The 25,919-nt window shown below is 47.7% G+C and overlaps 1 protein-coding gene across 1 annotated transcript; it reads right to left on the reverse strand.

Moving 5' to 3' along the window:
* Positions 1 to 7,923: 7,923 nt before the first annotated feature.
* On the reverse strand, positions 7,924 to 16,047 carry TNFSF4 (TNF superfamily member 4). The gene is made up of 3 exons (XM_041420193.1): positions 15,850 to 16,047; positions 10,578 to 10,620; positions 7,924 to 8,678 (listed from the first exon to the last, which is right to left on the reverse strand). The coding sequence occupies exons 1-3, from the start codon at positions 16,045 to 16,047 to the stop codon at positions 8,338 to 8,340; spliced, it is 582 nt and encodes a 193-aa protein (XP_041276127.1). The 3' UTR covers positions 7,924 to 8,337.
* Positions 16,048 to 25,919: the final 9,872 nt, after the last annotated feature.

The following is a 25,919-nucleotide window of genomic DNA, read 5'->3' on the forward strand; positions in this document are numbered from 1 at the left end:
CGCTGACCCCTTGGCTGTGACCACAACAGCAGCCGGAAAAACTCTCCATCCATCCTCTGAATGTCACAGAGATTCCTGCGCCCCCGCAGCGGCCAGTCTGGCATTTCAAGCTGTGCAAAGCCACCACAGCCATTCATTTCACACAAAACTGAGAGTCCCGGCCTGAGGTTCATTCTCCCACCACGTTGCTCAATTCATGCCCTGCTGTTTGCTGAAGTCGGTCTCACAGGAGCTGGGAGGAAAACGTGGCACACCTGGCATATCTGCACCTGTGTGAAGGGTGTGCAAGCATTGCAGACCAGACTCGGAAATAGCTAAACTGAGATGGGCAATCCTCAGATATTTGTGACACAACACTGGTAACCGCAGTCCCTGCTCAATCTGTCTGAATTTGTTGTTACAGTTTCCTGGGTTTTGAGAAAGCGCAAGTGTAAAAGTGTTGCAAGAATGAGACCAAATGTACTTTCATTTGAAGCATTTTAACGTACTCATGCTTTTGATGATCGTGGTCAGGAGGACAAGGAGAAAAACAAAGTTTCAGACCTCAAGGTCTGACTCACTGCGCTCAGTTTGGGACAGAGGGTGCGAAATAGGACAAAGAAAAAAACCAAGTTGTTCTCACATGCCTTTGGGGCCACGGTGACCAGATAGAGCTGGCTTTGAGGATAGAACTGGTGTAGCCAAAGCCACTCGTTCAGAGCTATGCTCCAGATGTACATGGCCAGAAAATGTTTCCCTCAGGGTGGGGTTACAGTACAGCCTCAGGCCCCAGGAAAATAGGCACAAGAAGTGAGACATCTGATAGGCATCAGTGCTGAACAAAACACCTTAATTAATGTGCTGGTGGCCCTCAACAGATAAGGTCATTTTTCTTTACTTGAGAGGACTTCCCTTATGACTTATGACTATATTCTCTGACTAAGCTAGCTTGATTTTCAATCACAACAACTCTTGTTTGAAACAACGTGCATTTGGTATGGTGTGCTGTGTTACAGACTCCCAGTGCTGTATGATTTAGCCCTTTGCCCTGGGGAGCTTGTGAAAAATGCCAATCACTTGTTTAAAATGTTAAAAGTTTAATCGTAATAAAATGGCTATAAAAAGAGTAACACAAATTAGAGCAATAAGAATTTGGACAATCAGAGTTAGGACGATAAAGGACAATAAAAGCAAAGAATTATGAACGTTGGGATGCTTTCCTCTTGAAAGCATGGCTCACTAACAAAGGATTAACCCTCAAAAGCAACAGCCTGTTGCATATTCATATATCTCATACATGATTGAAACATTTATTTCAAACAAAGGTGTTTTCTGGTTATTGTCAGCTTCCCTCTCTCATCCTGTAAATCAGTCATCTCAGTCCCCACCAAGTCTGGTCCTTCCCAATAAGGAGGCAATAATTCTTCTCTTGGTGATTTTGGTGTCCTGTTGCTGTTATCTCTGTGCAAAGAATTCCTTGAGCTAGTTAGAAAAAGTACCTTACATCACATAGTTTCTATTTTAATATCATGTTATAGCCTAGAACTATATTTAACACACTGCTGAAAAGGATTAATACACTATAACTTTCTAACATAACACATATAATATTTGTTTTAATATTTGCAGAAAGCCAGTCATATAATAAGCATTTTCCACAAGCTGTCAAGCCAAGAGCTGTCCCAGCCTGTGTGTCCTTCCCAGAAGCCTTCCAGGGCTCCTCATGGATACGGTCTGTGAGTGAGGTTTTCCCAGGATCCCAAACACACAGTCCTGGGGAGTTGGTGTGCAGGAGCTGCTCCCAGCTCACCTGCAGGTCGAGAGCTTGCACCCACCACACATGGAGGAGCCCCCTGTCCCAGCAAAGCCATCCTCACAATCTGCTTGGAAAACCCCTCAGAGCTCTCCCTGCTCACCCTTTTCCTCTCACCCTTTGGTGATTTTGCCTCTCCCTGCTTTTTTGATCATCTGCATGTACAATGTGAAGCATGGCAGGTGTTGATTGTGAAGCACCAGCTGTTTCCACTCACTTTGGGTTTTGATCACCATTCAGCCTCTTCTCCGGCCTAACGCCGCTTTCTTCACTCAGCATTGTTGTGCTGACCCAGCCCTTGGGGTGTTTATGGTGTGGCTGGTGTTCAGCTCAGACCAGCACCTCCTGCAGCACAGCTCCTGCAGACAGCTAGAGCTGCTCTGGTCCAAGCTGTGAGTAGATCCCTGTGGGAATCTGCAGGGTCAGTGCAGGGTTCTGTCCTGTTCCTTTGCAGGTATTTTTGCCAACCCAGGCACGGGACAATGGTGTGTGTGTGACTGCACCCACAACAGCAAGGAGGAATCCTGGCTTTTCTGGAATGGGGCAGTGAGGTTTCTGGTTGCATCTGTGACAGCACAGTCGGGCAAACACCAGGATTTGGCACGTGGGCCATGAAGGACTGGCTCAGGAAGGCAGCACCCAGCCCTGCTTCTAGAAAGAACATTTCTGGGAAAAGGATCAAACATAACACAAGGAGATGACTTGAGTTATTGAAACTGACTGGAAAGGCAGTGAGATTTTTCTCCTGCGAGCTGGAGCAAACCTTTTCTTGTAAGGTGTGGATGCTGCTTGGGACTGTGGATAGTCTGAGTCTTTTCAGAGTGGGTAAGCATCTGCCAGAGTTAGTTCTTCACATTTTCCAAGGTGGAACACATGGAACAATAGATTGTTTAGGCTGGAAAAGGCTTTCAGACTGTCAAATCCAGCTGTTATCCCAGCACATAGGAGGCATTAAAGAAGTTTCTTGCTGGGAGGTGTGTCAGTGTCTCCAGGTCCTATGGGAAGTGACAAAGGGAGAAGCAGATCAACCAATGTTTCAAAATGCTGCACATAAACCCTTAAAAAAAGTCTGAAACCAAGTCTCATCTGTCTGTCCTCATGGGGTGTATGCATTCTACTCACTTTTTGAGCTGGTGACAGTAAGCCAGACTGGCAGCAATGGAAACCTTAAATCAAGACCAGAAAAAGGAAAGCGAGTCCTTTTCACTCCATGAGATAACACGGGTGATGTTGTCTCAGGCATGTACTTGGTGATGAAATCATGGGGCTGCTGTTTCCTTTATGAATCAGATCCTATGCTGGATTAAGTGTTTGTCCTTGCAGTGTGATCACTACCACCTTTTCTGTATAAAGAAATGAAACAGGTCTCTGGATTGCCAGGAAATAGGCGCAAATTTTTCCTCAAAGCAAACAATGAAAGCAGTTATTAGGAAAGTACATCTGTGCCCACATCAAGTTTTGTCCTGCCCCAAACTTTATCCTGTGCCTTGGCTGGCCACCAAAGAACAGCATGGACTAGCAGCCCCTGTGAAATGCAGAGGCAGCAGAAAGTGCAGGCCCAGGAATGGGAGTGCTCCTGTGCTTGTGAGCAGCTGGAGCTCCTAACCAACCCCTTGGGGCACCAGGTGAGCAGGAGTACAGAGCTGTCCTGCTGTAAAGGAAATTGAGCAAGAGGAGGAAGTGCCTTTTTGAGGAGACAGTGGCTGTGTTTAGGTGTTTGCAGAGGTTTGGCTCACTGAGAGTGAGCGTACAGGAGAAACACTCCTTTAGTCCTGCCTTCCGACCATCCTGCATTCCTGAAGTCCTAAGGACAGTCAGTCCATGCACCCCTACCAGCTTCACATCTCTCCTGAGCTCTCCTTCCCTGTGTTTGCCTGGGCTCTGTGCCTCGTGTCCTTGCTCCCCTGGGACAGGTCAGCCAGCCCCACTGTCCTCTCCTGCCCTGGCCTGGAGGTTTTCTCATCCTCAGGCTCCTTCCTGGTGCAGGGGGCACAGGGAGCCTCTCCCATCCCAGCATGTGGGGTGTGCTCTGCCCTGGGATGCTGAACAGCTGCCTGAAGGTTGCCTTGCTGGCATCTCCATGGGGAGGTGTGCTCCAGCCTCCACTCTGCTTGCTCAGCTCTCTAGCCCTCAACAGCTTCACTCATCTGCTTGGAGAAGGGAGCCTTCAGGAGCCTTCCTCATCCTCTTGGAGAATGAGCAAACAACCTCCCGATCCTCCCTGGCCTTAGGGCACAGAAGGCTGCAGACAAATCCTTCTGCTATGCTCTCCACTGCTCTGTTCTGGCCTGGCACCAATTCCTCCCTGTCCTCAGTGAGTGTGTTGCTCAATTTGCTTATTTTGGTGGATTATTGCCCCACAGCTGGAAGCAAGCTTCTCTGGGGCTGGTCTGGATCCCTTGGAAAACAGGAACCAACTGGCAGCTCAAAACCAGCTCTGAAGTTAGAGGTGTTGCTGAGAAAAGTGTAATAAGTCAAACCTTCCCAGCTAGTTACTGCAGGAGGCCGCTCGAGTCTCTGTCATACTTTCCCGTTTGGATTGTTGAATAAGGAAACACAATTCCTGTGCTTTCTAATGTCTGGGCTGGACAGTGCTGGCTCTACAGCAGCAGCAGCAGCCAGCTGCACTCTGCCAAGCACACTTTGGCTTTCTCTTCTCTCCAGTGAAGCTGGCAGGCAGCAGCTGTGACTCACGCTGGCTGATTAAATGTAAATGATGTCCGAAAAACCACAGCTCGTTAGCATTGTTACTGATAACCATATGTTGTAGAAAATGAGGTCATTTTCACATGGTGCGAATGGACTGTAAATGTTTCCCATCATTTCTGGTGTAAGGACAGGCAGACTCCATCCCATTCTGCTCTGCTGTCCTTTGGTCTCTTCCTCTCCTCTGGGAGCAGCGAGGCCAGCTCCTCTGCCAGGGGTGGCCGTGGCTCTCACATCAGCTTTGTCACCCCTAACGTGAGCCACAAGAGAAGGGAGGGAGAGGGAGAAGAGAGGAAGGAGTGGTGTGAAAAACGCCAGTCACTTGGTTTTAAAATTTTAAAAGTCTAATAGTAATAAAATGGTTATGAAAATAGTAATAAAATTAAAGTAATAAAAATTAGGACAATTGGGATTAGGACAATATGAGACAATAAAAAGAAAGAGGTATGGACAGACCGGGTACCTCTTTCTGGGCAAAATAAGCCCGAAAAAGGACCCACAGTTAACAGAGGATTAACCCTTAAAAACAACAGGCTGTTGCATATTCATACAGCTCATACATGATACATAAATTCCATTCAAACAAAGGATTCTGTCTGGTCAGTGTCACCTTCTTCCTCTGAATCCTGACGGCATCTTCATGGCTGAGTGAGGCGGGAAGTAGTTAAGGGAGCAATAAATTCTTTTTCTCTGAAAGATTTAGGTGTCCTGTGGCTGTATCTTGGTGTAGGTACCTCATTCCTTTCTTTAAAATAAAGTATCTTACATAGCATAGTTTCTATTTTAACATTATGTTATAACCTAAAACTATATTTAACAGGCTACTTGAAAAAGTAATACAGCATAACTTTCTAGCATAACATATATAATATTCATTAGAAGTCTGAATAGAGACAATATCACAGGATTTTCCCCACCACGTGCTCACCCACACATGGAGCTTTCGCCTTTTAACCCTTTAGCCCCTCCCAAAATTCTGTCCATCGACTCCTTCTTGGCTGTCCAGTGATGGAGAGCTCTTCCTCACATCCTGATTGAAGGTCAGGTGCTGCCACAGTGACAAGCTGACCCTCCCAGATGTCCCAAACCCCGGCTGTCCCTTGATAACAACACAAGGGGGTAAAACATAACTGTAAAGCTGTAAAACTTTTCTTAACCTATATACATGATATTTGTCATCTGTCACAGAGGACACACCATGGGGTCCCCTTTTTATGACAGTCAGCACAGGAAAAAGGCTGTGTTGCCCCTCTGTAGTCAGGAATTGTCTCCAGGAACTGCCTGGTCCAGCCTGGCACGTCCACAGACCTGGCTTCAAGGGGTGACCTAAACCCTGGGGGCACTGGCCTGGCTGAACAGAGCTGTGAGGTGGGACGCCAGCACCATCTGTGAGCTCCTACAGGGCCTCCACAACCCCAGCAACAGAAACTGGTGTTTCTCATATCAAAGAGACTTTTAACCTGGTGGATACCAACAAAAACTGAGGGCATGGGAACTTACTGATGAGGACAGTCAGTCCATCAAGCCAATCAATGTCAGAAGTTGAATCTTTCAACCTGTATTTCAAGGCAAGTGCGGGTGTATGTATAGATGTAGGTCAGTCCAGTTCAGCCTGGAAGTGGAGTGGGATCAGTGAGTGAAAAGCCCTCTTCTGCTCTAAACAAGACAAGGTGCAGCCTTCCAAAGAACAAATCCATTTGTGGTCTCCAGGCTTCATCTTTCCTGCTGTCCTGTGCAGCCCTGCGCACACCACTGGCATGGCCTGCCCTGTGTTAGCACGTGTTGGGAAGCACCAGCCCTGCACACCCTTGTGGAGAGCTGGAACAAAAGCTGAACTGTAAAAAAAAAGGAAGTATGTGAAAATTTCATGTAGTTTCCATAGCGCTGGAAATGTCTGCTCAAACACTCCGTGTATCATTCAGCTGTCACTTCCAACCTCCTTCTCCCCCAGCCCCCGCCTCCAAAGGACACTACAAGCCCAAATGTTGCAAAGGAAAAATTTATTATTTTTTAGGAAGAGAAACACATTGTCACTTCTGCTGGGGAGTGTGACAATCCCCAGCCTCCGGGCAGGGTGCAGCTGCCTTCAGTCCCCGTGGTGGTGAGCAGTGGCCAGGGTAAAAAGCCCAAAATATCCCTTAATGATGAGCATCCTGTGGGTGCAAGCCAGCCACGGCTTCTCAGCTGAGGGGGGGAAAGGCACTCTTACTGCTTCTTGGCACTACACGAGTTGGCTGCTTCAGCCAGTTTCCCCTGAAGTCTGGCCTGGCCCAGGTAGGGAGGCTCCTTAGCCTAAATCTCTCCAAGGCCTGGAGGATGTCCTTGGTTGCCTGTAGCACCTGAGTCTGCTGGAGTGCTCAGCCATGAGTGTATTAGCCCAGGTCTGGGTGCCCAAAAAGCAGGACCAGCCCAGAGCACTGGGAGCATTTTCAAAGAGGAGTTCAGTGCTGACCACCGGTCTGAACCCTTCCCAGTGTTTCTGAGCAATCTGATGTAACATTCTTATGCCTATCATTTAAATACATAAATACTTCTGACAGAAGACTTTGGAGCGTGCAGCCAGCAGCGACATGCTGAAATGTTGGTGGAGTTCCTTGGGAGACACAAAGTCAAAAACTGACACATGGTTAAAATCTGCCTTGCTGCAAGCATAAACCCCCCAGCTGCTGGCTGTGCTGGGGTCAGGGGCTGCCTGCAGCATGGCCAGGACCTGTCTCCAGCAGCCCTGAGCTGGATGAGCAGGGATGAGCAGCCCAGGGTCACTGAGAGGGGTCTGAGTGCAGCAGCAGCCGGGCAGCGGCGGCTGGTGCCCCGTGGAGCCCGTGCCTGGGAATCCCTGGTGCACTCCTGTGGGACAAAGCCAAGGGCAGCCATGGGAACCATCCTCCCTGAGTCCTTCCTGGGGAAAGGCTGCACAGACCTGCAGCTTCCCTTTGGTCCGAAGAGAGAGCTCACCACATCCAGAAGTCTTCACTTTTGCCCAACTTTTTATCACTTTTGGGTCAAGCCAGTGTGTGTGTGTGTGCTTGAAGGAGGTTTTCCTCTGGTGCCTGGATCACTTTTGGGTCAAGCCAGCGTGTGTGTGTGTGTGTGCTTGAAGGAGGTTTTCCTCTGAGGTCTCATATCTCAAGATGTGAATGTCCCAGCAGATATTCCCTGGGCTCAGGCTTCAGTAGTCTGCAGACAGCTGGAAGAGCCAGAGGGGCTCTGCTCTCAAAGGCTGCTCCCCAAAATTCCACAGTCAGTGCTCCTGCTGCCCAGCGCACTCCTGTGAGCTCATTTCCACACACCACCTTCTCTCACGGCCCTTCCTCTCAGACAGCCTTTCTGCCTCACTCCAAAGGCATTCCCTGCTGCCTCTTCCCTGTTTTCCATCTTGCCAGGCAGATTCATGGTCCTCCTGCTCCAAGTGGCTTCAGGACACTTGAGGTATCTTCCTGACTCACCAGACTTTTATTTGAGAAAAAACACAACACATTCCTACTATATACAGATACTGTCAAGTATATAGAGAAACCTGGGGTTTCTTTGAATATGAGCTAAGCTTGGGTGGCTTTCTTTGGCTTTCATTTCTGTTCTTCTCAAGAGCTCCACGCATCCCTTTCCCCAGTGTTGGAAAGATCCATCCTGGGTAGCAAATCAGCTGCACAGAGCTCCAAAGAGGCGAACCCTGAGTGCACTGTGTGAAACCTGTGGTGGTTCTGCACTCCCACCGAGCCCTCCGCGGCCGCAGCGAGGCCAGCGAGGCTCTAGAGCAGTCTGCCTGTGCAAGTACAAAACCTACAGCTGCGTGGGGAAGCTGTGCTGTCCGTGCTGCCCTTCCTGCTCCAGCTCTGCAGCTAGTACTTGTTCTCAGCTACGAGCACCAGGCTAAGGGACAGGTCTGAGATGCTGGCGTTGGAGCTGGTCCACAGCGTGATGCTGTCCTGCTCAAACAGGTAGAGCACTGCGGTGAAGTTCACTCTGCTGTTGTTGCTCTGGACCATCTGCTCCCACAGCACGCTGCTGGTGCCCTGCAGGGTCAGATTCAGCCAGTCCTCCTCCTCCTTCTCCAGGTAGATGGAGCTGTTGAGGGACACGAGGTACAGGCCGTCGCAGGGGACCAGGATGGAGCCGTTCCTGATGCGGATGGGCCCGGATTCCGCACTGAGGTTCACGGCTGCTCCTCTGCTGCTCCGGCCTGCAAGGGAAGGAAGCAAAGATGATCCCGTGGTGACAAGTGTCTCCTAGGAAATGTGTTGGTTTACACCACCTGACACCAGGGGAGATTGAAAAATGTGAAAAAAGGGGAGAGTAAACTAGAGAAATGGGCAGACCAATGTGAGGAATAGATTTGTAGAGAATTCTCAAAGTCTGACAAGAGACTCGCATAGTATACATCTGTACACAAACTCTGAAATAAAAAATACTGACTTGGAAATACCATAGAATAAGACAAACATTGTTGAGAAAGAAATAGAGCTAGAAACAAGTTTCAAAAGATTGCCTTACAAGTAAGACTAAATACTTTAGAGAAATAAAACTATGAAAAATACATTGTAGTAAAACCCACAAAGAGTAATTTCAGATGATTAATGTTAAAATATTTACAACATAGTGTAACAAAAACTAATAAACCAAGAAACATTTATAATTGATTGTAATTAAGAAATAGTTAACTTCTAGTTATAATAATGTAAATTATAACATCTGCATTGTCTCACTCTTCACATAAGACTAAAAATAAAAATTTTTAAAACACCTCCCAGTTACCCCATCGCTAAGTCAAAAAAAAAAGCTGAATCTAACAGACCAGAGCTAGAATATTATCTACCCTAGCCAGACATCATCTGCCATGGAAATTTACAGATTACCACTCTTGACTAAGCTGTGTCTTTTGGCACATGGTTTGTGTGGATTGCTCTTCCAAATTTTTATTTATGCACAATTTACTTACTCTATGCCTTTGAATACAGAAAAATACAGCAAGTAGAGCATCACTGTGAGTTTAGAAAGAACAAGTTTATTAAAAGAACAGGAAAATTAAGACAGTAAATAAGATGAGGAAAAAGCATCCAGAGCTGGAGACAAAAAGTGCTTTCTGTGGAAATGCTGGTAACATAAACCCATGTCTTAGGGTTTGGTTGTGGGTTTTTGGTTTTTTTTTTTCCAGAAGGCAAGATGAAAGATCAGCAAAGAGACAGAAGCAGAAGGAACTAATTAATACAGAGCAGAAAAAGGAGAAATTAAACAGAAACTTGGCAAGAAAGGTTTCCTGGTGGAATGAAGAGTAACAGTTCCCAGGCTGTGCTGGCCATGTTTCTGTGCTGGGCTCCCAGCAGAGCAGCTGAAACCCTGGCACCAGGGCATCTCCAGGCAGGGAGCACAGCCCCTCTGGGCTGGGGCCAAATTTCTGAAGTTTTTCCTCTGAAGGACATGAGTTTCTGTTAGATTGGGCTCCCTGCTGCCTCGCGCCTTTATCTGAAAGCAAAACTGCCAATAATATTTTCAGTATTGTTTAAAAAGCTTTACTGATTGGTTTTCTCTTTGAGGTGTGACATCAGGCAGACCTCCAGTGCGGCTGGCACGCAGAGCAGCTCATCTGATACGGTGTGTGTGCTCTCACCCACTCCTCCTGAGGAAATCATTTACATTTTTCATAAATCAGGAAACCATTGACTTGTTTCAGAAAAACCCAAGAGCGTGCATTTAGCAAACTCTCAAAAATGCCTTTCTTGCTCATTCACAGAGTGAAAGAGTGTTTCAGGAGATAGGTGAGGCACGCAGGATCCACGCAGATTTTCAGGTATTTTGTTCTGCTCTGGGAAACCCCAGCTGTTTCATTTTGTCCCCTTGCAGCGCTGGGGCAGGCTTGGCCCCTCTCCCCCACAGCTCTCCGGGCACCTGTCCCCCAGCAGAAGAAACAGCCATCCCTGTGGCACCGAGCACATAAGAGCCATTTGGGTATTTCAGGGGTCACAGGATGCCACGGAGACCCCTGGGGACTGCGGGGAGACCTCGCAGCGTGCCAGGGGACGCGGCAGGGTGGCGGCTGCTGCACTGGGGGATCACCGAGGGTCCCCCCTGGTCCAACACCCACCTGTGTAGCGGATGTAGGTCCACAGCACTTTGTCACTCTGGGTCTGCAAAACAAAGCAGATAAATCCTCCTTAAGGCTCGGGCTGGCACCTCCCTGCTGCTGCTGCTGCTGCCCTTTCATTTCCCTGCCAGGACCCCTCACTCCCTGCAGGGGCACAGCAGCTGCAGCTCCAAGGGCACGGCGGGCAGCCTGGGCATCACAGCTGCTGCCAGCCAGCTCCGACCGGGGCTCGGGGTCATTTCATTATTACGGAATATTATTCCATTGTTATAGAATATTATTTCATTATTAGAGAATATTATTCCATTATTACAGAATATTATTCCATTGTTATAGAATATTATTTCATTATTTGAGAATATTATTCCATTGTTATAGAATATTATTTCATTATTAGAAAATATTATTCCATTATTATAGAATATTCTTTCATTATTATAGAATATTATTTCATTATTACAGAATATTATTCCATTGTTATAGAATATTATTTCATTATTTGAGAATATTATTTCATTATTAGAGAATATTATGTCATTATTATAGAATATTATTCCACGATTATAGAATATTCTTTCATTATTACAGAATATTATTCCATTGTTATAGAATATTATTTCATTATTAGAGAATATTATTTCATTATTATAGAATATTATTTCATTATTACAGAATATTATTCCACGATTATAAAAGATTCTTTCACTATTACAGAATATTATTCCATTATTATTGAATATTCTTTCATTATTACAGAATATTATTTCATTATTATAGAATGTTATTTCAGCCTGGCTCCCAGCCCAGTGCTGAGCCCCGCAGAGCACCCCAGGCAGGGTTGGTTTTGTTCATAAAACCACACTGGTGTGGGCATCAAGGCAGAGCAAGCAACAAGGGAAACATAAAGATATTTCTCTACCTATCCTGAAATATCCTAATCCCAAAAAACCGACTACTTTTAACCTTCATCCATAAAAAAAACCCTCCAAAACTTTAAAATAAATTAAAATCTACAAATATATAAAGTAAATAATAATATAACTTATCACAACATTTTAAAAAGTAAGTTTTTAAACAAAATAAATAAACAAAATAAAAAAATTTTTATAAAATAAAAAAATTTTAAACAAAATAAAAATTTTTAAACATTATCTAATCTTCTCCTTATTCTTCATCTACTCCATTTTCTACAGTATTAAAAACATAAAAGAATTAATTTAAAAATCACAATAGAAATACTACATACATAAACAATAATTAATTATTAATAAAAAAGAAAAAATAAAATACATTCTGAAAATTAATTAAACAAAATAACTATAAAACCTTAAATCTATATATCTTATCACTTTTAAGACCTTCTTTTGATACACTAAATGCAAAATATTAACAACATACAAAACTTCTAATTAAAAAAAAAAAAACCTAAAAAAAAAATCCATCTATCTCTCATTCCTAACACAAAACTTTTTTTTTTGAGTAGCTAAAGGGGCTACAAGAGAGTTGGAGAGAGAGTTTGACAAGGGCTTGGAGTGATGAGGGATGGGGAATGGTTTTAAAATGACAGAGGGCAGGTTTAGGTTAGGTATTAGGAAGAAATTCTTCCTAATTTTGGTGGTGAGGCCCTGGCACAGGGTGCCCAGAGAAGATGCAGATGCTCCATCCCTGGAAGTGTCCAAGGCCAGCTTGGAAGGGACTTGGAGCAGCCTGGGACAGTGGCAGGTGTCCCTCTCTGCTTATGGCAGAGGGGTTGGAAAGAGATTTTCTTCAAGGTCCCTTCCAGCCTAAACCGTTCTGTGCCTCTGTATTTTATGAATGTAACAGAGAAAGTGAATGCAAATATAGAAGTGTGTGTCTCACCGCTCAGATATGCAAAACACCGAGCTTCTGCGCTGGATTTTTCAATCTGAACTCGGCATCTCAAACTCATCTCTCATCATAACCACAGGAGACCCAAATCTGCAGTCTCTACTCAACCACAAATCTTGAGCCTTTTCCTCATTAAAGAGTGAGTCTTGGGCTCCGTGCCCTGTGTTCCTCTCCTTACCTGTGCCAAAGGCTCCCTAAGGGAGAAGGTGTGAGATGGGACTGGGCTGGTTCCATGGATTCAGGCTCAGTGTCACAGGAAAAGTGTGAGATGGGACTGGGCTGGTTCCATGGATTCAGGCTCAGTGTCACAGGGGCAGGGAGAACGCGCAGGGTGTGAGCACAGACTGCCTGCAGGCTCGGGAAAAGGCAGGGGAAGGCTGCGGGAGCTGGGAGCGCTCCGTGCGGGGCTGAGGTGGGAGCTGGCGCTGGAAAAGGTCTGCTCTGGCACCCTCTAGTGCTGCCACGGCTGATGCTCCGCGCCTCGGGGCTGCAGACCGCGGGCAAACGGGAGCTTTAATGGCCCGTGAGCAGGTGGAACTGTGTCCCTTGGCATCACCGTCCCTGTCCATTGCCGCAGCTCGAATCTCCTGCTTGACCTTATTCCTGAGTGCACAAGCATTTCTCTCCCGGCTCACAGCCGGGGTTTCCAGGCAGTTTCTCAAAAAGACAAGAGCAGAGCGCTGAGCACATGTCTGGGGCCAAACAAGCTCTGCCACAATCTGTGTGATCTGGCCACCGATGGACAGAGTGTGTCCAGCACTGACAGCCCTGGTGACAGAATGGTTGCACTTATATCAACCCCATGGTCACTACAGCAAATGGCCTGATTTGTGTCCCTCTATTGTGCGATCTCAGAGCACTGTGCAGGAACTTACTGGTAAATCCTGCTGAGGACACGAGGCACTGGTGGGACTGGAAGGACTCGAGGAGCTTGTAGGAAAGTTAGAGACCTCTCTTTCTCTGCTCTGCCTTCACAGGACATGTGGGAAAGTGTGTCAGGAGGGCTGAGGACACAGAGGTGCTTCCTCCTGACAGCCTCAGGTCTCCCTGTGCCATTTACACACAGACCCTTCCTTCCTGCCTGCTCTGGATCCCTGAGCAGGGGACTCCTCCTGCCGGGACACTGCCCAGGGCCACGCCACTGGCACCAGTTTCAGGAACAAGTTTGGACAGCACAAAGCACAAACCTCAGGGGGGCTGACTGAGGGCACCTCACACGTGGAGCTGTCCCACAGGTGGCAGGTGACAGTCCTCTGGAAGGGTGTTGTCCCTCTCCTCACCAGATCAGGATTTTACCTCCCAAGCAAGAGGAAAGGTGTGGCAAAAGAAGGCAATTCCAGCAGAGGTGGGAATTGCAGATAAAAAAGCAGATTATCAGTGAACTTTTTTTTAACTTCCTCATTTGGAAATCTCAGCTGAGGTTTGTTCTCCAGGCAGTATCATGACAAATGAGATCACTGTCCCTTTTTGTTAAGCACAGTCTAGGCTGCAGATGCTGCCTTACTGAGGATGTGCTATGACATTATTTATCCTCTGTTCTCACAGAACAGTCCAGGAGGGCTTTTTTCAAGAGCCATTTTTCCATGAGGACAATGGAAATGAATCAAATACTGTCTCTATGTGAAAAAAACACAGTTATTCCCTTGCAAATAAAGTTAGCATGGCACTCTGCACCTTGGAGAGCAGGAGACTCTTCCCAAGGACAGGGAGAGCCACTCATTCACTCCCTGGGCCAGCACTCCCAAGCCTGCCTCTCTCATGCTGCTGTGCCCCTACTTCCAGAAATATCCCTAAACTGCCCCAAAAGCCCAGTCAGATCCCTTTCAGGATTAGTCAAGTGCTGCTACTCCTTCAGGAGACATTTATATGGCCAGTTCATGATTGTCCAGCTGAGTGCGGGGATTGCACTGCAATGAAATCTCCCCACGTACCACTCCTGCGCACAGCAGGGCACTCCAAACAGGACACCAGGGTTATCTGTTAAAATAACAGAAATAATAGTCCTAACCCTGTAGTTAGCAAGTGTTTAAAACTGAAAAGGTCCTTTGGGAATTCTCAGGACCTGGACTTCTCATCTGTTGCCATTGCTGCTCCTGGAGCCCCCTGTTTTTTCTGCTGAGGAAGGGAAGCTCCAGACATGTACTGTGTCCCCTCAGCTGCTGAGGGTTTGTAAGGCTCCCAGGCAGCAATGCCAGGCCCTGCTATCTTCCTCTGGAAGAGGAGCATTTTTACAGAAGAGCCAGAGGCTGAGAGATGAGCCTCGACAGCCAGAGTGTGACCTGGGAGAGGTTTGTGCACCTCGAGCACTGGGATTGCCTGCACTCCTCTGCTGCCTTACAGTGCAACTCCTCTCTCCCAGAGCAGGGGAAGGAGAAGAGGACTGACCTGAATGACAAGTGTTATCTTTCAGTGTTATCTGGATCGTTGTTCTGCAGTTTAATAGCACTGTGAGCCTCAGGTTAGTGAAAGCTGTGCAGAGCAAGAGGGTTTTCACTAAGCAGCACGAGGAGCATGAGGCCATGGTTACACGCCTGGCTTGCTTCTGTGCCAAACCTGGGTGGGAGGAAAGAATGAACTGGGGTAAAACAAAGCACAACAAGCTTTAAAGTGGTGCAAAGCTCCTGGAGAAGGAGTGGGAGGAGAAATCGCTGCTGCAGCAGCAGCTCTGAAAGGTTGTTGACGATCCAGCAGCCTGCAAGCACGAGAGAGAGCCAAACACGTCTGTGGGGCAGCTTGTGCTGGAGCACTGTGAGCCCCAAACATTTCTGGTATTTGTCCTGCTTGCTCCGGTGCTCTGGGCACACAAAACTCTCTCTGGACACAGCAGCCTTCCTCAGGCAGGCACGGAAGGAGGAGACTGCTCCTAACCCTGCTCTAAGAGCAGGCTGAGAGCACCCAAGGGCGTCAGGAGGATTTGCTAGAGCTGTCACAAGGGTGACTTGCTTTCTCACACATCTGCTTGCCATTCAGTACAGCCTGGAAGTCCAGGAGGTGTTTATGAGCACATTGGGTTGTCATTCACGCACACGATCTTATTCAATTAAATGGAAATACGCACAAGTCACTGCAGGGAGGGGCAAGAGCGGGAGGGAGTCAGACCTCCCTCCCCCAGGGGTCAGTGAAAAAAGCATTCTTGGAACAGTCACTCTGCTGGAAACTTGGGCCCAAACCCTGCACTGGGCAACACTGAATGTCATTTTGAGGACAGGCAATTAAAATAAAAATAAAATAAATGGAAAAAAAAAAAACTATCATACAGACGGGATTAAAATCTTGAATAGGGATAGGGATAGGGATAAACTTAAACGCTTTTTTCTTTTCTTAAAAAAAAAATAAATAAATAAAATAAGCCCATACAAAGCTTTACAGGCCAGCAGACAGAGGGTTGAACGTGAGTTCTTACCTTTGAGGGCCGCAGAAAATGTACACCCAGGTAAATCAGACAGGCAAGCAGCAGAAGCCACTGAGCCACGGCAGAGACGAGGTGCAGCGTGTTCCTGACCTGCCCTCCGTGCCAGAGCCTGCGCTCATCCTCTGCCCGCTGCCTGTGGGGCCGCAGCTGCTGCCCGCCTCCCGGCTCAGTGTCCGCCTGTCCGTCCATGGCAGCCCGTCCGTCCATGGCAGCCTGTCCGTCCATGGCAGCCTGTCCGTCCATGGCAGCCTGTCCTTCCCTGGCAGCCCGTCCTTCCCTGGCAGCCCGTCCTTCCCTGGCAGCCAGTCCTTCCCTGGCAGCCTGTCCGTCCATGGCAGCCTGTCCTTCCCTGGCAGCAGCAGGGCCCAGCAGGGAGCAGGGCTGGGGCTGCCGTGCCAGGACAGAGATGAAGTGCACACCGTGCCTTCAGGAGATTGCTTTATGCGCACAGAAGCAGGCGGGGGAACTTCTTTGTGACTAATCTAAATTTCCCCTTCCTTCCTTCCTTTCTTTCTTTCGTGAATGTGGGGGCTGATTTATTGCATCCCAGTTCAGTTTTGAGTAAGGGCCTTTCAAAGGAGAGATGTTTATGTCTTTCATAGCTTCAGCTGTGGATGTCTTGATACGTGTTCTTTCCAATAATAACGAAGTGTTGGGTGGACAGTGCTTGTCTTCGCTCAGTCTTTTGTCAGTAAAAGCTCTCACCTCTCTGTTCACCCTCAGGTGGGGAGTTTACAGGGCTGGCTCTCTCCCTGATAGCATCCTATAATTCTCCTGAAATCCATTTTCTGTAAAGAAGCAATGAATAGGAAAGGATGTGGGACAGGTGGATAGCATAAGGGATTGGAGGGAAAACATGCACTTCCCTTTTCACGATTTTCTTCTGGTTTTAAAGCCTTGGGATGCTGTGCAAAGCATTGGAAGGAGAAAACTGAGAACTGTTTGAGAACAAATTGCCCTTTTGCACACTTGGAAACCTGTAGTCCATAAAATGCCCCCAGAGGGGCATTTCCTGGCCATGCAGGCTTCTCTCCTGGCAGAGGGAAGCTTGTCCCTTGGGATGCCTTCGGCTGGTCTCTTTGTGACTTTTGCTTGTGACACCCAGAGCTGCCAAATGTCAATTGTCTGAAGCAGGGTCCATCTCCTGTTCTTATTTTGGGTGGCAGACTTTGCATCACTCTTTGGGGGCAGTCCAGCACTGCTCTTTCCTCTGCTCTTTTTGCTGGACTTTTTTTCTGCTGTAAATTACCAAATTGTGACCAAAGTCAGGTGCTGCCTTCTCCTAGTGAGGATGGAGCCCACTGGGAGTATAACTACCTGCCTGCCTTCTAGGGATGAGCTGTCAGAAAGTTTCCCTTCCCCAAAATGAGCCCTCTTAACCTGTCACGAGGCACATGTCCTGTCATGTAACCTGCATGCAAAGGAAGCAGGAGCAATGCTCTTTGATGTGCTCTCCCATCTAGGCAAGGATCATAAACCAGATGAAGAGGGGAGTGCAGCAGCTGGGCAGGAGCTGCTGTGAGGACATCCCACGCTGAGCTGAGGTGGGGTGAGTCAGGAATACACTCTGGTGTTGGCTGCAGGGCACACCAGGGGTCATGGAAGCTCAGCGAAGAAGGTCCACGTCTTCCACTGGTGTGGAAATTCTTGTTCCCTTCCCGGGTGTGCTCAAGCTCCTGTTCCTGGAAACAGCTCTCACCCTCCTTCCTCAATCAGAAACACGACTGCAGCCGCAGCAGGGAGGGCTGGGGCTGCCCCAGAGCAGCTCCCTGGGATGCAGAGACTGGGTTTGCTGTTCTGTGCCACACAGCACCTGGGAACACGGGCTGGGATGGGACCCAGGCTTGGCCAAGCCCTGCAGAGGAATGAAGCACTGCCTTGAGGTGCTGCAGAGGCCTTTTGGGGCTGGAGGGATGTGAGGAGGATTGTTTGGTTCTATGGATCTGCAATGTCATATCCAGGGATGATGAGGTCCTCAGGAAAGCTGCTGTGAGTGGTCCCAACCTGCTCCCTGCAGGAAAAGAACGCTGGGCTCGCTGCCCACTGCTCAGTTTCTGCAAAAACACCAGGATGCTGAGCTAACACACCCCAAACCCTTGGAAGGCTGTGATTCTCATATTTTACACAGGAACCAGACACGAGCTCTTCCCTGTCTCCATCTCCTCTCTCCCTGACCCTGGATTTCGTACTGGTTTTCTTCCTAAAACTCTAAAAAACTTGTGTGTGAAGGTTGTGCTTATGTATTTCTGGAATTGTCTTGTCATTTCTGTACTCCCCCAGAGCAAGTGCCTCTCAGCCTGAGTTAGCAGCACTGGCAGCAGGAAAGCTGCATTTCAGGTAATGTCCCTGGCATGGCATCCAAAATGGGAGAAGGACAACACTTCCAGGGCCATCACAAACACCTTGCACAGACTCTTACTTGGCTTTGGTTGCTTTCAGCTTCTTCCCCTGCCTTGCACAGGGAGGTGCATGCTACCTGGAGGCTTTCAGAGACTCTGCTCTCCCTCTGAAACCTCCCAGGCCTTTGGAATCCCAACACATCCCAGACCCACTGCACACACCCAGCATTTCCCAAAACCTGCTGTGTTCATCAGAACAGAATAATTCATCCGAATTACTTTGGTCCTGTTGGAACCCAGGACACCCCTCTGGCTGCCCAGGGTGACACGTGCCCCCGGCAGGGGTCTGGGGAGTCCTGGCAGGAAGCCAAAGACACTTGGGATTTCAATCTTAACCCACAGGGCAAATTACCAACCTTGTATGAAGAATCACAAGTCACAGAAGTTTAAGTAGAGTAATAATTAATTAATCACAGGGTGAAAAGTGGAGTTTTGGGGGTTTTTGCTATAGGGGTCTAGGAGGCAAGATGGAGGGACATGGGCGTTGTCCTATTCTTCTTCCTTCTCTTCCCAGCCTCCATCTTCTGGGTGATGGTGGCACATTTGGATTGGTTTAGAATAGAAGTAGACAGCCTAACATAGGCAATAGGTATTGGAAAATAATGATAAATAAAGTACACATTTTATACTCATAGTATAAAATGCAGACAGCAGCCCAGGGGTGGGCAGTGTGCCTTTGACAGACCTGCAGATCAGACCTCTGCGGGTTTGAGAAAAAATATTTTAGATAATTGACAATGAACAACTTTGTGAACCAGAGCTGGAGAATCCCAACTATTTCTTCCACCATCGGGCTGGGAAAAAGGGACTCTCAGGTCATCCTGACAGCAGGAAACCCGAGATGGTCCCTCTTTCAACTATTTCTTCCACCATTGGGCTGGGAAAAAGGGACTCTCAGGTCATCCTGACAGCAGGAAACCCGAGATGGTCCCTCTTCCACTGGTGCCCTAAAGCTGGAGTCTCTTGGGGTTTTGCCTGACCCCTTTGCAGTCAGCAGGGAGCAGGCAGGCTGGGATGCTTTGGGCACGCTGGTGCTGTGGTCACCTCGTCATTTTCCAAAGAAATGCCTCTGGGTGACACACACAGGAGCTTCATTCCAGCAAGCACTGAAGGAAACCAGGGCAGGCTGCTGACCAGGCACACTGGTCTGCTCGGTTTTGACAACGATCCAATATCTCCTACATCAGTCTGTCATTGCTGGGCTTTCCCAGCCTGGGGAGCCGAGTGATTTAAACCTCTGGCTGAAGGGTGTTGGTTACAGTCAAGGCTAAATCCTGCAGTGGCATGGTTGTACCAGGACTCAGCTGGAGCCCCAGGCTGGCAGTGCCCAAGGTCACTGGGAAGGGGCACAGAGCAGAGCCCCTGGCCCGTGGGGACACTCAGGGTGTGACAGGCACAGAGCAAAGCCTTTAACCCAGACTGGGCTGCCCTTACTGCACCCACGTTCATTTGACCCCCGCTCCTCAGGGAAAGTGCTCTCCTCTCCTCAAAAGGAGGAACTGGGGAGTTATACAGTGTAGGAAATAGATTTGTAGAGAGCTTTTAGGGTTTGATAAAAGGATCACACAGTATGTATTTGTATGTAAGATTTGAGATGAGAAACATCTCTCAGCTGCCCCATCTCTGAGTCAGGAAAAGGGTATTTGTCAGACAATACAGGAGAATTTAACTTCTCAGAAGGACAGCGGAGGAACCAATTAAACTGTTTGCAAACAGCTGCAAGGAAAAAGGAAACAAGTAGCAGTGTGGACTTCCAAGAGCAAAACCAAGTGGGTGAAGGAAAACCCTTGGGCAGAGGAGCAGCTGTGGGCGTGCCCTGCATCTTCAGCAAGAGCCTTGTTTCTCTTTTTCATAAAACCTGTGAGGTATGGTCTGTGTGAATCTGCTGCTCAGCAGGTGGGGAGGTGATGGAGTGATTTCTAATGGTGTATAATTAATTTTGTAATAAAACATTATTTTAAAAAAAATGGAAGGATGCACCCTGTCCTTTTCCTTGGGGATCCTCCGGCAGGCCAGGCAGGAAGTGGGACATGCTCGTAGGTGGGATCTGGCCCCTCAGCTCCTGCTGGTAACTTTTATATATGATTTACTTTTTACCTATAATTTCAGCTGCAGTCAAGCAGTAAAACTTACACTGGATGCTGGGTTGTCCTCTTGTGTGGGTGCCTGTCTTCCAGAAAGGAATAACTGGTGGCACTGTTTGATTTAATAAAACAGTAGAGAATAGCAAAGGAAGCCTTTGAGAGGGAGAAAACCAAACTGTTACAAAGGCAAGGTTTTTGTGTGCCCCAGCAACTGCTGTTTAATGTATCTGCCCACTCCAGAAAGAAAGTATTTTATAATTAAGGCAGATTTATTTGTTAAAGTCGAGGACTTCTACCTAAAAGGTTTGTGGAGTCCTGCTCCACTATCTGAACCACATTAACTATTTGTCTCCCTTGATCATCAGAGCAAAAACACCAATGTCTTTCACATTGGGCACACTAAGAATCTGATGATTTCTGGCTGACTTTAGTTGCTAAACTGGAAAAAAATATTATATATGTTTCCTTTGCTAAAATCAATTATGAATCTGAGCTGAAAAGTGGAGGTGGCAGGTAGAGGAGCCCCTCTAAAAATTCAGGAGATGGACTAAATTATCCTTGTGGATCCCTTCCAGCTCATGATATTCTATGATTGTGTGATTAATTTCACTTCCATGTGCCTTTTCCTTGCTCCTTGTGTGCACCCACCTTTTGGCTGATGTGTGTGTGTGCCGAGGGTTTCTGAGAGCAAAGGCACTGAGCCAGTGAGGAGGAATTCATGCTAGTCAGGCTAGTTTGGGAGGTGTAAATTCGAGACAGAAAAGGGGGAAACGCTGTGAAATCACAAATAAAAATATTGACATTTATGTCAATATTAGACATATTGACATTTTGGGGATATCTCCACAGGACTGTGCATGATCACCTCGCTGGGGTCAATCCCACTGTGCCTCATTCTGCAGTGCTGCACTGGTGCTTTTCCTAGGGAGCTGCTTTATGGGAGCAGCAGGGAGATGGGCAGGGGATGTGTTCCCCAGGGCACTCCTGCAGCAGCTGCTGTGAGCAGAGTCATTTTTCCTGGTTGTCAGAGTCCCTGGGCCGAGAGAAGGGACAAGAGGACGCAATGCTGAGGTGCACTGGGCACAGCAAAGCCAGGCAGGATGAGGAGCTGCCCCCTGGCAGTGCTGGCAGCTGCTCTGGTGCCTGGCAGGTGGGATCTGTGAGTGGACACCAGCCTGGTGCTCACTGGTGGCTTTCCAGGTCAGCTCTGTGGTTGCCAGCCCAGCCCCAAGGGGCAGCAGGGCAGTGCCCCAGCTGGCAGCCACCACCAGCCACAGCAGGCTTATTGGGGTCCCACGGGCAGCTGCTGGCCCTTGCTGGATGTGACAGGAGATTTCCCACTGCTGGTGGGGGCCTTTGCCCTGAGCTCTGTCTCTCTCTGTGCTGTTCTGCTCCTGGGGGGGGACTCCTCTTGTCACCCATCAGCAGGGTCAGGGCTGAGGAATGCCTTGAGAGGCTCCCTGGAACAGGCTGGGCAGAGTTAAAGGAATAAAGTAGGGATTTATTAAAGGAATACAGTAGGGATTGATTAAAGGCCTTCACAGGATGCACCCTGGGCAGTACAAGAGCTGTGACTCCACCCAGGATGGACCCTGGGTCATGAGTTTTCACACTTTTATAAGTTTTGGTCCATTTCCATTTTGGGGTTCATTGTCCAGTTCCAGCTCCAGGTGATGCAGTCCCACCCTCCCAGTCTGCTCTCCTCCATTCCCTGCTGTTTGCACTTTTTGGGCCTGAAGCTGCAGCGGTGTCCTTGGTTCTGGGGCTGGAAAAGGATTGGTTTGTGTGACTGAGCTGTGGGGAGAACCTGCCAACACTTTATATGAAGTTCAGAGTTATAAACTAATGCAGTGCAGAATCTGGAAAACATGAAAGCTCAAGCTTAAGGCACATAAGCATTCAGTGTGGCACCTCTGAAAGGTCGAGGTGAGCTTAGTCACACACATCTTCCTTCCTTTGTCTTACAGCTGCTTCAGCCAGAAATCCCACCATAACTCACCATCCTGCTGTAAGGTATTGGCAGAGAAAAACCAAATACATCTTTTGACATTTTTCTGGTACAGACAATAAACATTGTATGACAAGAAAAGAAAGAATTCTACAGCTGACATTCAGAAACTGAGCTCTTGCAGAGATATCTGGGTAGCCCAGCTCCATTCCCACTCATTCCTGTGGTGTCAGAAATCCCCAAGAGGGACATGAAGACCCCGATGCCCCAGATACAGCTCTGCTCTGGGGTAAGGAAGTGGTTTCTCTTCCTATCTGGTCCTGCCATCATTGACCTGACTGCTTCCCCTAATCACCCCTGTGGGAGTTTTTTGGCCAGCAAAGATGGTCTCAAAGTCATCCCTTCCAAAAATGAGGTTTTATTGCAGCTCTTGAGTCTTCCTGTGTGTTTCTAACCTGTTCACTTCTTTTAAACTTGAGGAAATTGCAACCAGGTTTTGAGGAAGGATTTGCAGGCAGAGGTGCTTCCCTTTTTTAGCCTTATTAATTACCTTAAATAGCTGAAGCACGAGCAGTTGGGTGGTGGGCAGGTGAAGACTGCAGTAGGAAGAAAGGGAGTTAAGAGCTGGTGAATTTTCTGGGACAGAGACATGCTGGAGACTGCAACAGCTCTGTCTGCAAATCCCAGCCCCTGTTTTGGGGTGACTTGTGCTTTTTAACCAGTGGTGGTGTCTCTGAATTTACTTCAAACTGTTGCATTGCAGAGGTGGAGAAGGGTTAGATGTTATTCCTGCCCCAGCCAAGCCCAGCAAGATCCACGTGCCATTTCCTGACCAAGACACTTCACCCCTTGGCCAGTGTTTAGTTGGGATGATATTTTAGCATCCTTTGCTGATCAGGATGCATCCAACACCACTTCAGCTGCCTCTCACCATCAGCTTCACCAGCAAAGTTAATCCACTCACTGGAATTTCAGACTGAGTCAGGATCTGGTGTCAATAAAAACTCACTGATTAGAGTGATGCTTCACCTTCATGAACACTGTGAACTCTCTCCTTTTCTGTTTTCTCAACATTGTTTTCTCATTTCTAACAGCTGTCAGGTTAAGCTTCTGGCTAAATTGTTTCCTTTGCTGTCTCTCAAATGCATGTTAAAGAGTTCTTTAACTTTCCATTCACAGTCATTTAGCTATTGTTCTTTCCACCTGGTCAGTTTGGCTCATAATTTCCCCTAACTTGTATTAGCTCTTTTGCAATATCTAGTAGCTGTATTACTGGCTGGGGCTGCCCTCCTTTTGCTCACACTGACTACAGTCAGATCACTGTCACTAATCCTTAAGCCCTGAGCACTTATTCAGCAATTAAAAAACTTCAGCACTTAAAACCCACCAAATATTGCACTTCCATCCTCTATCACAGTTCCACTGTAACTGTTTCAATATTAGGAAATGTCCATCTGAAGCCACTATAAACTCTCCAAATGTTCTCCTTGGTTTCACACAAGTCCTGATTGAGATTTTCCCTCCCTGCAGGGGGAGGGTTGTTGGGACCTGGTGCCAATCTCTGTTTTAACACAGCACACAAGAAAAAAAAGGGCTCAGTTTTCTCTTTTTAGTGCTTTCATTTGCAAAACACTGAATCATCTAGGTGCAGCTTTAATGAATGATTGAAAAATTCTCACCACAACAGGGTTTCTGTAGGCTTAAATATTTACTTTCGGGTGGGATGAGGAAGAGCCCATATCTCCAAAAACCAGGCAGTCCTTGGCCCCTTAGCCAAGGGTGCCCCTGGCAGATCAGTCCTTGAGGCTTTCAATCTTCAAACTTCACTGTCTGCACAACATTACCCAGCAGTTATACTCTCAATACCAGAACAACTCCTGCTGATTTGCTGTTGCCAGTTCCTCCCTGGAGAAGGGAGCCCATCGCTGACAGCCTCCGGCCTGGAGAAGGGCAAGCTGCAAGGGAGTCTTGCAAATTCAAATTATTCTGGTTTCTTCTGGGTGGTTTTGCCCCTTGTTACATTTAGTGGCAGTTTTGGAGATGGGCACACGATTGAACACACTGAGCTGATGCCACTACAGCCAATGTTTATTACTAGATGCTTCCTCTTTTGGGGGGTTCAAAATTCCCATGCTTGAATTAGTGGAAGTCTCAACACTTTAGGGTTAGTGAGTGCCCAGCCTAACTAGATGTCTGCATTCAAGATTAAATAAGATTGGCTGGGGTCCCCTGTTTGAGATTGAATCTAAGTTATCATTGTCTTACCCACAGCCTTGTTTACTTCTATTCTTTAATGAACTAAGCTGGCCAAGTTCAGAGCTCTGTTATAGCCAATTGTACCTGTGCAGCTACAGGGCATTTCCCAGCTGCAGCATGGCTCTCCCCAGCTGTAAAGCCAGCAGGCCGAGTGTCACCATCATATTTTCTGAAAAATCTCTTTGCCCAGGATTCTTCTCCTGGGAAGATGAGAGGCCTCAGAGAAAAATGTAAATAATAATTATCTGATTTTCTTATCCTGTTTTGCAGCTTTGGAATGTGGTTAGTGATTGTTCCATTGATTTCATGTGAATTGTTTTTACTTAATGACCAATCACCACCAGCAGTGTCAGATTCTGAGGAGTCAGTCAGGAGTTTCCTTCATCATTCTTGTTAAGCCTTCTGATGTATTCTTTCTCTATCTTTAGTACAGTTTTAGTATAGCATTCTTTAATGCTATACTAAATAATATATATATTTATATATATAATATATATAATATATATAAATATAAATATAATCTATAAATAGAAATAATGTAATAAATAAATATATAAAATAGAAATAATATATATGCATATATTTAATATATATCATAAAATAACAAATTAGGCTTCTAAGAACATGGAGTCAGATCCATGGATCCCTCCGGTGTCCCGGGGACCCAGCAGGGAGCCCGCAGAGCCGGTGTGCCCGTTTGCAGCAGGAGCATCCCGGGCGCTGCCGGCGGCTCCTCCAGGGCCGAGCGCGCTCGGGCGGACCGAGAGGCGCGGATGGGTAACCCCGGCACAGCTTTTCTCCGTTCCACCCTGCAGCTTTTCTCCGTTCCACCCGGCAGCAGCCCCGCTCGGCAGCCTGTGCCCTTTCGGGGCTCTGCTGCCTGCCCGTGCCACGCTGCCCGCCCCAGGTGTAAGAGCCGCAATGAGGGATGCGGGATTCCAAGCGGCTCTTCCAAAGGCAGTTTATTGCATCCAGGATGTTACAGCAGTCCAGGGTCGTGGGTGACACAGCCTGTCAGCTGCCATCCATATGTGTGAAACTTTCTTGTCAAAGTTTCATCCTTCCCAGCCTGCAGGGGCGCGGCAGGAGCACAGGGGGTGCTGGCGGTGTGAAACCCGGGCAGGCTGAGCACCAGCCCCTCCCCAGGCTGTTCACAGCCGGCTCTGCGGCTGCTCTCTTCTCCATCTGCCACACTCACTGGTCCTTAGGCGAAAAACAGCGCAGCCGAGTTTCTCCCTGGGCACACTGACAGATCTGGGCTCCAGGAGCGTGGCTGGGGCTCCTTGCCTGCATCCCCCGGGGACGAGAGGGGACACTTCTCTGCGGGCAGGAATCAGGGAGGAGCTCACACCGGTGTGCCACTGGCAGAAAATG

Source organism: Onychostruthus taczanowskii, unplaced genomic scaffold (genome assembly GCF_017590055.1).
Source record: "Onychostruthus taczanowskii isolate IOZ18803 unplaced genomic scaffold, ASM1759005v1 scaffold63, whole genome shotgun sequence".
NCBI classification, from domain to species: domain Eukaryota; kingdom Metazoa; phylum Chordata; class Aves; order Passeriformes; family Passeridae; genus Onychostruthus; species Onychostruthus taczanowskii.